The 13,290-nt window shown below is 55.5% G+C and overlaps 1 protein-coding gene across 1 annotated transcript; it reads right to left on the reverse strand.

Moving 5' to 3' along the window:
* Nucleotides 1-594: 594 nt before the first annotated feature.
* LOC307097818 (serpin A11-like) lies at nt 595-12,953 on the reverse strand. The gene is made up of 5 exons (XM_079768010.1): nt 12,911-12,953; nt 9,067-9,691; nt 5,406-5,679; nt 1,661-1,808; nt 595-913 (listed from the first exon to the last, which is right to left on the reverse strand). The coding sequence occupies exons 2-5, from the start codon at nt 9,686-9,688 to the stop codon at nt 710-712; spliced, it is 1,248 nt and encodes a 415-aa protein (XP_079624136.1). The 5' UTR covers nt 9,689-9,691; nt 12,911-12,953; the 3' UTR covers nt 595-709.
* Nucleotides 12,954-13,290: the final 337 nt, after the last annotated feature.

Here is a 13,290-nt window from a genome sequence, read left to right on the forward strand (position 1 = left end):
TGAGGTGACATCCCTCTGCGTCTCCCACAGTCCCAGGCAGATGCCTCTTTAAGACTCAGGGACACACTTGTGGGCGAGGGACTTCTGACCTCTGCAGGATGCTCCAGGGCGACCAGATACTGCCCCAGTCCATCCCACTACCCACGGGTTTGGCTCCTGGCTATGTTAACCCTCCCACTTCCTTTGACCTTGGGTTGCCCTCTGACATGTGACTGCCCATGTTGGACTGGCCCATTCGTGCACTGGCCCATCCTCCCACCCTCCTCTGCCTGGAGCATGGTTCCAGGTGCTGCCCTGGCACCCGCCTCCTCCCAAGGGATCTGCCCTGGCGCCTGGGCAGTGACGTCTCAGGACGCCCTCGCTTTGCGTTAGAGCTGACGGTGGCCACTGTGAAGGAGAGCCTCTGACTTCTCCTGATGTCCTTTGTGCCTTTTCCTGGGACACTTGGTGATGGTGGCGTGGACATCTTCCAGGACACAACATGGAGCTCTTCTTGTCAACTTTCTGACCACAGGTGAAGGCGACACTAGATTCCAGGGGATTGTGGGGCGAATGAAGGGCAACGTGGAGCTGCCCTCCTTGTGAGCATTGATCTCAGTGCTCACAACACCCCAGGCAACTTTATTCGGGTCTCTGCACACGGATGAACTGTCCTCCCGTTGGCCTGCGGGTTTGCAGGGGCGACGGGACCCTCCTGCCTCCCCCCACGTCAGCCTGCAGCCGGGTTGGCGACCTTTCCCAGGAGGAGTAAGCTCTGGGTGGCCACCTCCCAGACAAGCACCAGGAAAGGCCTGTTGAAACGGGCGTGGGGGGCCCACGTCACGTTCAGAGGCCGGGGCTGGGAGAGGAGGCCGGAGGCAGCCCCGGCCTTGGTTCCCCGCTCACTCATGTCCATGGCGGCCTTGTGCGACACCTAGAAGAAGAGAGGGCAGGGACAGCTGCGGACACTCCCAGGGCAGAGTCTGCCCTGTGGGACACCAGGAGGGGCAGGCAGAGCCCTCCTGCCCAGGTCTCCCAGGCCCCCAGCAACTCCAGCTTCGTGTTAATTTCCTCCTCTCCCCATCTTTCCCCCGCCATGTTCTGGGGGCTCACCCTGAAGGTGCATTTGCTCCGTGGTGGGGAGACCAGCGAGCCTGAGCCAGGCCGCAGAAACCCAACAGCGCCCTCCAGAATGTTCTCAGCCCCTGGGAGTGTGTGGCGGAGGCTGAGGTGTCATTTCCCACCACCAGCTGCACTTCCTCTCGCTAAGCCTCAGTTTTCTCATCTCTAAAATGGCCTGCTCAGCCTCAGTCAGCGGTTCAAATGCGCTCCGTGGAACCGGCTGCCTGTGGCGCTGGCCCTCTGCTCTCCTCAGCTCTGATGAAGGCAGACGGAGTCACTGCCTGTCCTAGGAGGAAGTGTAGGGGACAGAGCAAAGTGTCCCCCACCAGGAAATAGGGCTTCGTGGATGTCCCTGAATGTGTGTCTTCTCTAGTCCGGACTCGGCCTCCTTGCTCTGAGGACTGGAGAGAGAGCTGGGAAGGGTGCTGCCAGGAAAGGGAGCCTCACAGCATTAAAGAACCGGAATAGGAAAGAGGAAGGAGAACTTGACTTCCAAATCTATACGTCATGTCAGGGGAGAAGGCCCCCTCCCACGTGCCCGGCCCGATCGCCTCCGTACCCGGAAGATGGTTCCATTCAGCCGCCCAGGGACCCCCAGCAAGTCGGCTCCTAAGTTGAAAACGTTGCTGAGCCCGATGTGGGGAAGTATCTCTTCCAGGTTATATGTTCCAGAAATGGCAAACCTTGGCAAGTGCAAGTCCAGCAGGCTGCGGAGAGAACCAGACAGGGAGGCCCCACCCTGGCCGTGGGCAGCCTGCGCGCTGGCAGGAAGAAGTGCTTCCCAGAGTGAGGGGAACCAGTCTTCCTGGGACACTGCCTGCTGTGCCAGAACATTCCACGGCCCACAGCCCACAGCCCTTCTCCTAGGACATGGCAGAGCTCTGTGGCCTCTTCCCAGAGCCCCTCAGGCCTCTCCGTCTGATCTGAGAGGGGCACCGCCATCTGTCCTCATCCTCGGCATAGTGAGGGGGGCTTTCTAGATGCCCGGCACCGGGCCAGGGTTTTTACAAAGTGGAACTGCTCAGATCCACATACTACCCACGTAAGGCGACTGTGGTTAACATTCTCCTACTTCCACGTCTGCTCATCAGCAAGTTCTGTTGGCCTAGCCTCTGAACTACTTCCTAAACCCATTATTGGCAACCCCTATACTAGACCTCCGTCTCTCACTGCCTGAGCTCAGGGTCTGATGAGAGGCTGTGACCCTCAAGTGTGGGCACCGATCGCTAGCGTGACTCTCTCCTCCTCCTGACATGCCTTGACCAGCATTTCCTGGGTTCACTTTGCAGGTTCTTTGACCACAGAGCTAACCTGTCCTTTTCTTTTGGGGGTTCTTCTTCTCAGTTACTTGACAGTTACTGGGGGCACCTGCAAGCTGGGCTGGTGGATAACCAGCTCAGAGACTTCGGCCTCTAATGAATCCAGCTTGGAGACCCTAGTTCAGGTTAGGGGATCCTTACCACTCTAACTCCTGGGGCCAGTATGAGGTCCAGACGCCCATGTGAAGTGGGGGCAGTCGGAAGTTGGGATTAAACTGTGAAAAGGAGGAAACGGAGGTGGAGAGCAGGGCAGGCCCCACCCTTGAGGGGGGTTTGAGTAGAGTCGACTCCATACCCGGAAGATGGTTCCATTCAGCCGCCCAGGGACCCCCAGCAAGTCGGCTCCTAAGTTGAAAATGTTGCCGAGGCTGATGTGGGGAAGTATCTCTCCCAGGTTATATGCTCCAGAAATGGCAAACCTTGGCAAGTGCAAGTCCAGCCGGCTGCTGGACACACCCCAGGTGTCCACCCAATGTGAGTGAAGAAGGAAGTTACCAGGAAGTGTGATTTCCCCAGGCGAGAGAACTGTCCTCCCAGCTGAATGGATGGAGGGAGACCAGGCCAGAGCGGGCAGGGGGTGGGGGGGTGGGGGTGGGGGAGGCCTGAAGTTTTCATGCTGAAAGCCCATTAAAATGCTGCTCTAAAATCATAACTCTGGCCTGAGAAACCTCTGAGATTTAGGAAAGTCACTTGGGTTGGTTTTGCTTCTTGAAGGGCCAAGTAAGAGGTCAAAACAGACCCATCCCGAAGGAAAACCTTTTGGTCTAGAACCATGGTCGGCAAACTGCGGCTTGCAAGCCACATGCGGCTCTTTGGCCCCTTGAGTGTGGCTCTTCCACAGAATACCACGGCCTGGGCGAGTCTATTTTGAAGAAGTGGCGTTAGAAGAAATTTAAGTTTAAAAAATTTGGCTCTTAAAAGAAATTTCAATCGTTGTACTGTTGATATTTGGCTCTGTTGACTAATGAGTTTGCTGACCACTGGGCTAGAAGATCCTATGAGACTTCCTCATGAGAGGGGGAAGGGGCGGGTTCACCCCAAGGAAGCTGAGATGATGGGGTTGGACTCAGAAACTGACCAGAGCTATGTCGACTCACATACAACAAGGAAACTTCCTTAGACCCTGGCCTCTGTCCTTGACCCGTATCTCTTCTATTTGGTGCTTGAATCTCTGCCCAAACACAAAACAACCTTTACTCTCCCTGGAACCTCGGTGTGGTTGGGGTGCTGAGCGAAGGCTGGTGGTAGGCTAGAGATGGATCAGAAGGTTTGTTTGTACCCCGCCCCTCAACTCTGGTGGATTCTGTGACTGCTCTGGCCAACAGGACAGGGCAGAGTGATCCTTCCAAGCCAAGGCCTTGAGAGAGCAGGAGCTTTCACTCCGTGTCTCCGTGGAGCCCCAGCTGCCATGTAACAATATCAGTGATGCTGAGCTGCTCTGCAGAAGACCTGGATGGACACAGAGAGAAGGCCCAGCTAGCTTCATGGACACCCTACGTGGACACAGAGAGAAGGCCCAGCTAGCTTCATGGACACCCTACGTGGACACAGAGAGAAGGCCCAGCTAGCTTCATGGACACCCTATGTGGACACAGAAAGAAGGCCCAGCTAGCTTCATGGACACCCTACGTCAAGACAGAGAGAAGGCCCAGCTAGCCTCATGGACACCCGACGTGGAGACAGAGAGAAGGCCCAGCTAGCTTCATGGACACCCTACGTGGACACAGAGAGAAGGCCCAGCTAGCTTCATGGACACCCTATGTGGACACAGAGAGAAGGCCCAGCTAGCCTCATGGACACCCTACGTGGACACAGAGAAGGCCCAGCTAGCTTCATGGACACCCTACGTGGAGACAGAGAGAAGGCCCAGCTAGCTTCATGGACACCCTACGTGGACACAGAGAGAAGGCCCAGCTAGCTTCATGGACACCCCACGTGGAGACAGAGAGAAGGCCCAGCTAGCTTCATGGACACTCTACGTGGAGACAGAGAGAAGGCCCAGCTAGCTTCATGGACACCCTATGTGGACACAGAGAGAAGGCCCAGCAGCTTCATGGAGATGCTGCATGGAGACAGAGAGATGCCTGCCCAGCCCTTAGCTGTGACAGCACCAAGCCCAGGCACCAGAGGAGTCTTCATGCCCCAGCCCTAGCCATCCTCTGACTCCAACACAGGAGAGACCCCAAGTCAGAACTGCCCAGCTAGGCTGGTCCACTCATAGAATTGAGAGACAGGTGATGTTGTTTTCCAAGCCATTCAGTTTTGGGGTGGTTTGTTAGCAGCAGAGGTCATTAGAACTCAAGGCCATCTTTCATCCTGGGGTGCCTCATAAGGGATGATACACCCCAAGAAGGAGTTGGCTCTTGAAGGGGTCTAGCCAAACTGGAAAAGACTGAAATACTGTGAGAACCACAAACCGACAAGCAAGTGAGACAGGAGGGGGTCAGATTGCGATCCCATTAAACTGGGATCTGATTGTACAGTGCTCTTCTTGGTGCGTAATTTCTTTAAGAAATGTTTTAATCAACAAAAAGATGCACTTTTAAGAAATTGACACTGTCCTGTGGGAGTCATAATTATTCTTAGTAATTGTCCTTGACCTGATTTTTTGCCACAGCTGACTACCTTCTGACAGTAAAGCATGATTTGGACAAAGGGAGAAGCAAGGGAAGGGAGGCTGGGCAGCAAGAGGCCCGGGAGGGCTGAGAAGGACTCAGCTCTTACTTCCCCTGTGAGCACTTCTCACGCTCCAGGTCGCTCCTCAGTGCTCCATGTGTATTCACTCAGTTAATCCTCCAAACGACCCAGTGCCGCCGTTACCAGGGCCTCGGTGTACAGGGGAGGAAATCTGAGGCCCAGAAGGTCATAAAGTGGCCCAAGATCCCAGCTGGTCAGCCTAACCTAGGGTTGGCCTCTTGCACTTGGAGTTAAGAACTGCTCGGGTCCTGCACCAGGGGTGCCGGAGTCCTGCTCCTCGTCCCTTACCTGGGCAGGAGCAGCTGGCTCCATGTCTGCAAGGTCTCGGGCTGCAGAGCGGCCTCCACCTGCTGCATTCGCCCCGGGTCTGGGAGGATGAGCAGGGCCAACGCGTTGCCGCTGTGCTCGACCTGCAGCACCGTGCATGCCCGCTCCTGGTCATACAGGAACCTGTGCATTTCTTTCTGGTGCATCATGGGGACGCGGAGAGAAGGCCTCTCGTTCACGAAGAAGCTCTCCTGCTTCTGGGTCTGGTAGCGATGGAAAGGATGCTTCCACTTGGCTTAGGACACAAAACCCGCAGATCCGTGAGGACACAGAACCCATAGAACCATGAGAACACAAAACCCATAGAATTCTGAGGACACAAAACCTGCAGATCCGTGAGGACACAGAACCCACAGATCTGTGATGACACAGAACCCATAGAATCGTGAGGACACAGAACCCACAGATCCGTGAGGACACAGAACCCGCAGATCTGTGAGGACACAGAACCCATAGAATCATGAGGACACAGAACCCACAGATCCGTGAGGACTCAGAACCCATAGAACCATGAGAACACAAAACCCATAGAATCGTGAGGACACAAAACCTGCAGATCCGTGAAGACACAGAACCCACAGATCCGTGAGGACACAGAACCTACAGATCCGTGAGGACACAGAACCCACAGATCCATGAGGACACAAGCCCATAGATCCGTGAGGACACAGAACCCATAGAATGGTGAGGACACAAGCCCATAGATCCGTGAGGACACACTCCAAGGCAGCACTGGGCAGACAGACTCTAAGCCACTCTACTCTGGTGACTTCCTCTTGGGAACATAGTCTAAGGCACAGACAGGCTCAGGAGACCAGGATGCAGGTCCGGCTCAGTCCCCAGGACACATCCCTGGCCTGAACCCTTAACGGCCAGTGATTTCCTTCCCTTTCAGAACAACTTAGCTTTCAAGAAGCAAAAAGGTCCTATTTCAGTCTACCTACTACGCACCTTCCCTGTGCAACGCATTATCTCTTTATATCTTCATCAGAATTAACAGTAAGCAAGTATTATAATCTCCGGGTCAGAGATGAGGATTGAGCCTCTGGGAATGTGGGGAAACATCCTCAATGTGCAGACCCACTCGGTGCTGGAGCAGGGATCAAGGCTGCCTCTGGCTCCACAGCTCATGTTTGCAAACAGAGCCGGCCCATCCCTGCCCAGCTGCCTCTAGACAACAATCTTCAACAAAGAAGACAGAGGGCCACCCTCTCCCTCCCAACTCCCTAATATTCAATCTGGAAAAAGGAAAGAATTTGGTTAATAACGTGTAGTACATAATGCAGAAGCCCCATAAGGCACAGTTAGAAATGCAGAATTTGGTGCTCATGGTCTTGTCCAGGTGTGGTATCATCTCTCTAGTTATAATCTCCACCCACAACCCGTCCTGACTTGGCCTCTTGAAAGCGTTGGCCTTGGCAATGGGGGAGGGGCTGGCTCGTCCTGTCCCCGCTGTCCACACCCAACCAATGACCAAGTGTCGCCGATCCTCTCCCCGCAGCCGCAGCTGTATCCAAGGCCACCCTCTTTCTCACTTGGTTCCACTTTAAGAACTTCCTACCTTGTCTCTCCAACCTCACTTCCCCCCCATTTTCCACATTGTAGCCACATTGATCTTCCTCCAAGCAGATGTGGGCATGCCCCTTCCCTCTTCCAGCTGTGTGGAATCCTGGGTCCCAGAGACAGTCTAGGACTCTCAGCACAGCTCCGGCTCATCTTCTCCCTGCAGCTCTCACACTGCCCCTAGGCATCCCCCAATCCCTTCTGTTTCAGTCCAACCAGTGTGCTTCATTCCTGAGAACACATGGTATCTCTGTAGCTCGGGCTTCTACTTATGCTCTTGTCTCTTCTGAAACCCCTTCTCTCCTGCAGCTTCATTCTTCATGTCTGGCTTAGGTTCCTTCTCTCCCAGGAGCCTCCCGCCACTTCCAAAGTCTGGGTGAGGGTCTCTGCAGGAGCCCACGGCACCCACACCTCCTCCTGCAGAGTGCCATTTTCCCACTGAGCTGTGACTGCCTTTTTCCTCATCTACAACGCACGTGCAACCCTGCCTACAGCGGGGAACTGTCTCTTCTCATAAATCTCCCAAGTCCTCTCTCCCAGCCCTCCTCATGGGAAAAACATCAAACAGGTCCCCACCGAGGGGTATTCTACGAAACACCTGCCATCCTCCTCCCCATCGGCATGGCCATAAAAGCAAGGAAAGGCTGAGAAACTGTCCCCGCCAAGAGGAGCCTACGTTGGCATGACTGAGTGTAAGGTAGATCATGGATGGGGCCTTGGAATAGGAAAAACAGGTAAAAACGCAAAAGGCTGAAAAGTATCAAGATATATGTACGAATTCAGGAAATAACTGAAGTAAAAAAAAAAAAGAATCCTAAAAGTGTGACATGTTCAATGCAACAGTCAAGATTATCTATATAAATTACGACATGATAATGACACTAAAACATAAGTGTGAAATCATATATACAGGACAAGAGCGTTTGTGTAAAATCTTTACACACATAGTGTGTCACACATGATGTACACACCCTTAATGAGCTCACGGTGCGCACACCTGGGTGAGGAGGATGCCCACCTGCCTGAGGACAGTGCCAGCCTCCGGGAGGGACGGAGGGAAGGAAAGGGGACTAGGAAAACATTAAAAAGAGATTGAACTTTATCATATTTTTTAAAAATCTGAATCAAATGGTAAAATGCTAATGTGTTCATTCTTGGTGGGAGGAATGTATGGTGGTTTTATATTATTTTTTGTATGTTTAAAGTCAGTAATAATAATATGAAAAATAAAATATTTGCCCAGCCAGTGTTGCTCAGTGGTTGAGCGTTGACCTATGAACCAGGAGGTCACGGTTCGATTCCCAGTCAGGGCATGTGCTGGGGTTGTGGGCTCAATCCCCAGTAGCGGGTATGCAGGAGGCAGCTGAGCGATGATTCTCATCATTGATGTTTCTATTTCTCTCTCCCTCTTCATTCCTCTCTGAAATAAAAATATATATAAATAAATAAAATACTTTTCTAAAATTGAATTATTAATAGAAAGTGAGACTAAGTGTAACAAAAAGAATCAGAATAAAAATAGAATAGAAAAAAACATGGCAAGAGAAACCAAATATTTGCAAATGAAGAAGTAGTGGTATAAGAACATTATTGAAATACTAGAGGCCCAGTGCATAAAATTTGTGCACTCGGGGGTGGAGGTCCCTCAGCCCAGCCTGCGCCCTCTCGCAGTCCAGGAGCCCCTGCTGGGAGTGGGCCTAAGCCGGCAGTCGGACATCCTTAGCATTGACGTGGAGGCGGGAGAGGTTCCCGCCACCACCGCAGTGCTCCCCAGCCGTGAGCCCGGCTTCTGGCTGAGCAGCTCTCCCTCTGTGGTGGGAGTGCACTGACCACCAGGGGGCAGCTCCTGCGTTGAGCGTCTGTCCCCTGGTGGTCAGTGAATGTCATAACGACCAGCTGTTTAGTCCATTTGCAAATTAGCCTTTTATTATATGGGATGCAGGGGTCACTGCTGTAAGAAACAGCTGTGACTTTAGGATGGTGCCTTTGAGGGCGGGGCTGGGGGCGGAGGGTGGGGCCGAGGTGGAGGAGGTGATCAGTCTGCCCGGCTAGCACTCACCTTTGAAGAAGATGTAGTTCAGGAGAACCATGGGCGTGTCCTCGCTGAACTCCTGCAGGCAGTCCACCACCTGCCCGTACGTTTGCTTCCTCACGTAGTCATTCATCTGCCTCCAGGCTGTGGCAGAATCTGTGAGGTTAACAGAGAAAGTGAAGGCTCCATACAGCTCCCTGATGTCGTCCAAAAAGCGCTGCCGAGGCTTCAGCTGCTTGTCCAGGAACAGGGAGTGGCCGACTTTCAGCTCCAGTTTGGGACTGGGCAGGTCAAGGGCGTGGATGAGGCTCTGGAAGCCGCGGTGGATGCTGGCCTGCGGGGTCTCCGTGAGGTTAAAGCCCAGGCCCTGCAGGATCTGGGTCGAGGTGTCTGCCTGGGCCCCAAGAGAGAGCAGGGCCAGGGAGCTGGCGATGCTCACCGGGGAGAAGAGGATGTTTCCTGGGGTTTCCGCTGCCAGCTGCTTGTACACACGCAAAGCAAAGCTGGTGATGGTGGGTGTGATTTGGTGGTAGGCGGGCGCTGGCTCTGGGAGCCGACCCCCGGGGGCTTGAGGCAACCCCGGACTCTTGTCTCCATGGGCGGAGGCCAGGATCCCTGCTCCCAGCAGCCACAGCCAGGCTGGCTCCATCCTCTGAAAACAAGAGGTTGAACACGGCACTCTCTAAATGACGTCACAGCTCCCCATTGCTCCCACCGCAAACCTCCCATCCAGACTCTATCCCACAGGGGTCTGAGGGGCCCTGCAGAGGATGAGGGAGGGTGAGCAGCCCGGGCTCAGGACACTCCCCCAAGGCTTCAGTCAGATGGGGGCCCTTTCTCTGCTCTACACATTGATACGTTACAGGATGTGGCTGAGAAAAGGACCCTGGGTTATAAAAGCAACTGCCATGGTCCCCTCCCTCCCTCCCTCCCTCCCTGCTCCCCTCCCTCCCTCCCTCCCTCCCTCCCTCCCTCCCTCCCTCCCTCCCTCCTATGGTCTGTTTTCCCTGCATCCATCTTTCCTCCCTCCTTCCCTCCCTTTCTTTTTTCCCTTCTTTCCAGTCATTCCTCCAATTCATTACGTTTTAACGAGATGAGGATGATGCTCAGAACTCCTGAGCGAATGTTTAGGACATGGTGGCAATGAGTGTCGCTGTGGCTTGCTAATCACCCTCTCTGCTAACCACCCACTAACCACCCTCTCGGCTAACCACCCTCTAACCACCCTTTGCATCTGGGTGTGACCATGAACTACAAGCTCGCCAGTCGGCCAGAGGGGAGAGGAAGGCGTGTGTAACTCCTGGGACAGGCCCTCGCAGGGGGAGGCGTGCCCTCTCCACGTGGTTCCACAGCCGGAGTGTGGACGGGAGGGGCAGCCCGGGGACCTTGTGGGTGAGGGCAGCCTTTGAGAGGGCGCCTCGCCAGAGATGGATGGAGCCTGGGGCTGACGCGAGAGAGCGCCTCCGCCTCCATCAGACTCGTTACCGCGAGCACCTCTTGTCATGTGCCGTGGCTCAAACTCTGTCTAGGTGGGGAAGGTTTCTGTTATGGTTTCATTGTGCCCTCTCTCCCCCCCTGCCCCCACCCCCCAATTCATATGCTGAAGTCCCGATCCCCAGCGCCTGGGAGTGGACCCTGTTTGGAGATGGTTGCGATGTATGTAGTGACTGGAGTGGTTAGACTGGCCCTGACCCAGGAAGACTGCGTCCTGATAACAAGGGGAACTGAGACCTGGACACATCCGGGAGGACGCCGTGCGAGGAAGGCAGAGGTGGACAAGCCCGGGAAGCCAAGGGTTCCAGCAAACAGCCAGAGGCTCCAGAGGCCCGCACGCCTCCCTCCACCGCAGAAGGAACAGCCCTGCCCACCCTTGACCTTGGCGTTCTGGCTCAGAACCAGGAGACAGTGCATTTCTGTGGTTGAAGCCGCCAGTCTGCGGTCCTGGGTTATGACAGCGAGGCCACGAGGCCAGCGCCTCTCCTGCTGTAGCTCCACGCTGAGGGCCAGCGGGAGGCAGGAGCAGCGGCCGTGGAGACAGTGCCGGTCTCTGCTGGCCCTGCCCCGTCTTGTGCCCCTCCCCTCTCGGGTCTCCACACCCCCACGTGCTCACAGAGCACAGCTGCCGCCAGCCTCCGCACCTGCTCCCTTCGGAACCGACACTTGCCCCGCCCCGTGCCATCCTGGCCGGCCCTTGTCCGTCTGTCCTGATTGTGTGTGTCCTAATCAGCACCTGCATACCATTTGCCCAGACCCGTGGCCTCTGGGTAGACTACCAACGCCACGGTGGTGTGGGAGCCACCATATTTCTGCAGGTGCTTACAGAGCCCGGGCCCTAAATGCCCCGCCGAACCCCAAGGCCAGTGGTCAGGAGATGAATGCAGCCGCCGTGTCGGTGATGTTGAAACGCTGTGCCGGTCAGAGGCCTGCGCGGCTCCAAGGCCATGGCCTGCCTGCAGCTCAGCCGCTGTGGCTTGCTAATCACCCTCTCTGCTAACCACCCGCTAACCACCCTCTCGGCTAACCACCCTCTAACCACCCTCTCTGCTAATCACCCTCTCTGCTAACCACCCTCTCTGCTAACCACCCGCTAACCACCCTCTCTGCTAACCACCCTCTCTGCTAACCACTCGCTAACCACCCTCTCTGCTAATCACCTGCTAACCACCCTCTCCGTTAACCACCCTCTCCGCTCACCGTGCACTTTCTTTTGAGGGGGTTTGGAAGAAGCAGAGCAGTTGAAAATGTGGTCTGCCCGAGGGGGAAAATAAGAAATACAACTATGACGAACCTGCCTCCGGCTTATTCTCCCTGCCCCGTTGAGTGGGCAGCCATTTCCTACCTACTCTCACCAGCGTCCCGGACTCGCTGAAGGGTCTGTTACCAAAGGGGACGGGGCCGCCGCCAGGGCCTGGGTCTGGATCAAGGCCCCGCAGTCACTCACTGAGCGACACCTTGCACAGGAACCTCTCTGAGCCACCGGGTCCCCACTTGCAAAATGCAGATGGTAATGCCCGCCTCCGGGGCGGGTCACGTTGCTTCCAGGACCTGCCGTGGCCTAGCGCCTGGCACAGGAGTGTGCGCAGTGCTCATCTCTCCCTCTGCGAGGGGGTAACCCCCCAACCTGCCGCTTCCTTTCCAGAGAGGCCCAGAGGGAATGAAGTGCTCCACTCAGTAACTGCCATGTGCCTCGTCCCGTGTATTTGTGGTGGGATATCAGACGCATTGTACCAGTGGTCCCAGCCGGAGGTGTCCTGCAATGCAGGGGAGGGTGAGTGCGGAGGGGGGAGTGTCTGGGACCATCTCAGACGGAGCAGGGGTGCAGTGGGAGACAGGACGCTCTGAAAGGCCGGCTTCCTAGGTGCTGAGGAGTGGGCCTGCCCAGATGCCACCTTTGGGAAATACTTGCTGCATGCCCTTCCATTGGCCGTAGGAGAACCTTCAGCCACGGGCATTAGCCTCCCTGCTGTGCACATGGAGACACCGAGCCAGGGCCAGGGCACCTGCCGGGGAGGGAGCAGTCAGATCCAGACCAGGCTCCCAGGGGACCCTTTCAGCAACAGGGCTCCTAGGACATGGGCTGCGTCCGCGCTGCCCTGGGCTTTGGGCTGTATTGTTCTGTTTCTCATCCATCTGCCAGCAATACTGGGAGTTCCTCTAAAAAATGTGGAAGACCAAGGTCCTCATAAAAGGTTATTTAAAACCTGAGGTTCCTCCTTCAAACCTTAGAAGAGTACATCATGGCGTTTTCTCCTTTAGGGGGACTCGGTCCTCCCATCCCTGCTGCTAGAGCCAGAGAGAGAGAGAGAGAGAGAGAGAGAGAGAGAGAGAGAGAGAGAGACCCTGCCCTCATTCCCCGCGCGCATGGACTCACAGAGAGGCACCGGCCAGGCCCTGGTCTTGCGTGCTGCGCGGCCTCTGACCACAGGAGAATGGTGTTTGCGGATCACAGCAGCCGGGTCAATATTTGTCCGGCCAGTTCCTGGAACCGGGGTGAAGACCATGCACAGCAAACAGGAAGGGACCTCTTTTTCCAAGTATCCATCCCGCCCGCCGGGCCCGGCTGCAAACAGAGTGTGATCTGGACCCGTTGGGTTGGCGGATTCTGACACGGGTGCTGACAGCTGGCCCGGGGTGCTGAAGGCAGGGGTGGGGGGAGGCTGCTGTCCATCCTTTGCAGGTGCTGTGTGCTCCGGGCAGGGCAGCGGTCTTTAAGCAGCGCCCTCGCCTAGGAATGCGAGTTGCTAACTCAGC

The sequence above is a fragment of the Cnephaeus nilssonii genome, assembly GCF_951640355.1.
Source record: "Cnephaeus nilssonii genome assembly, chromosome: 4".
Lineage (NCBI taxonomy): Eukaryota > Metazoa > Chordata > Mammalia > Chiroptera > Vespertilionidae > Cnephaeus > Cnephaeus nilssonii.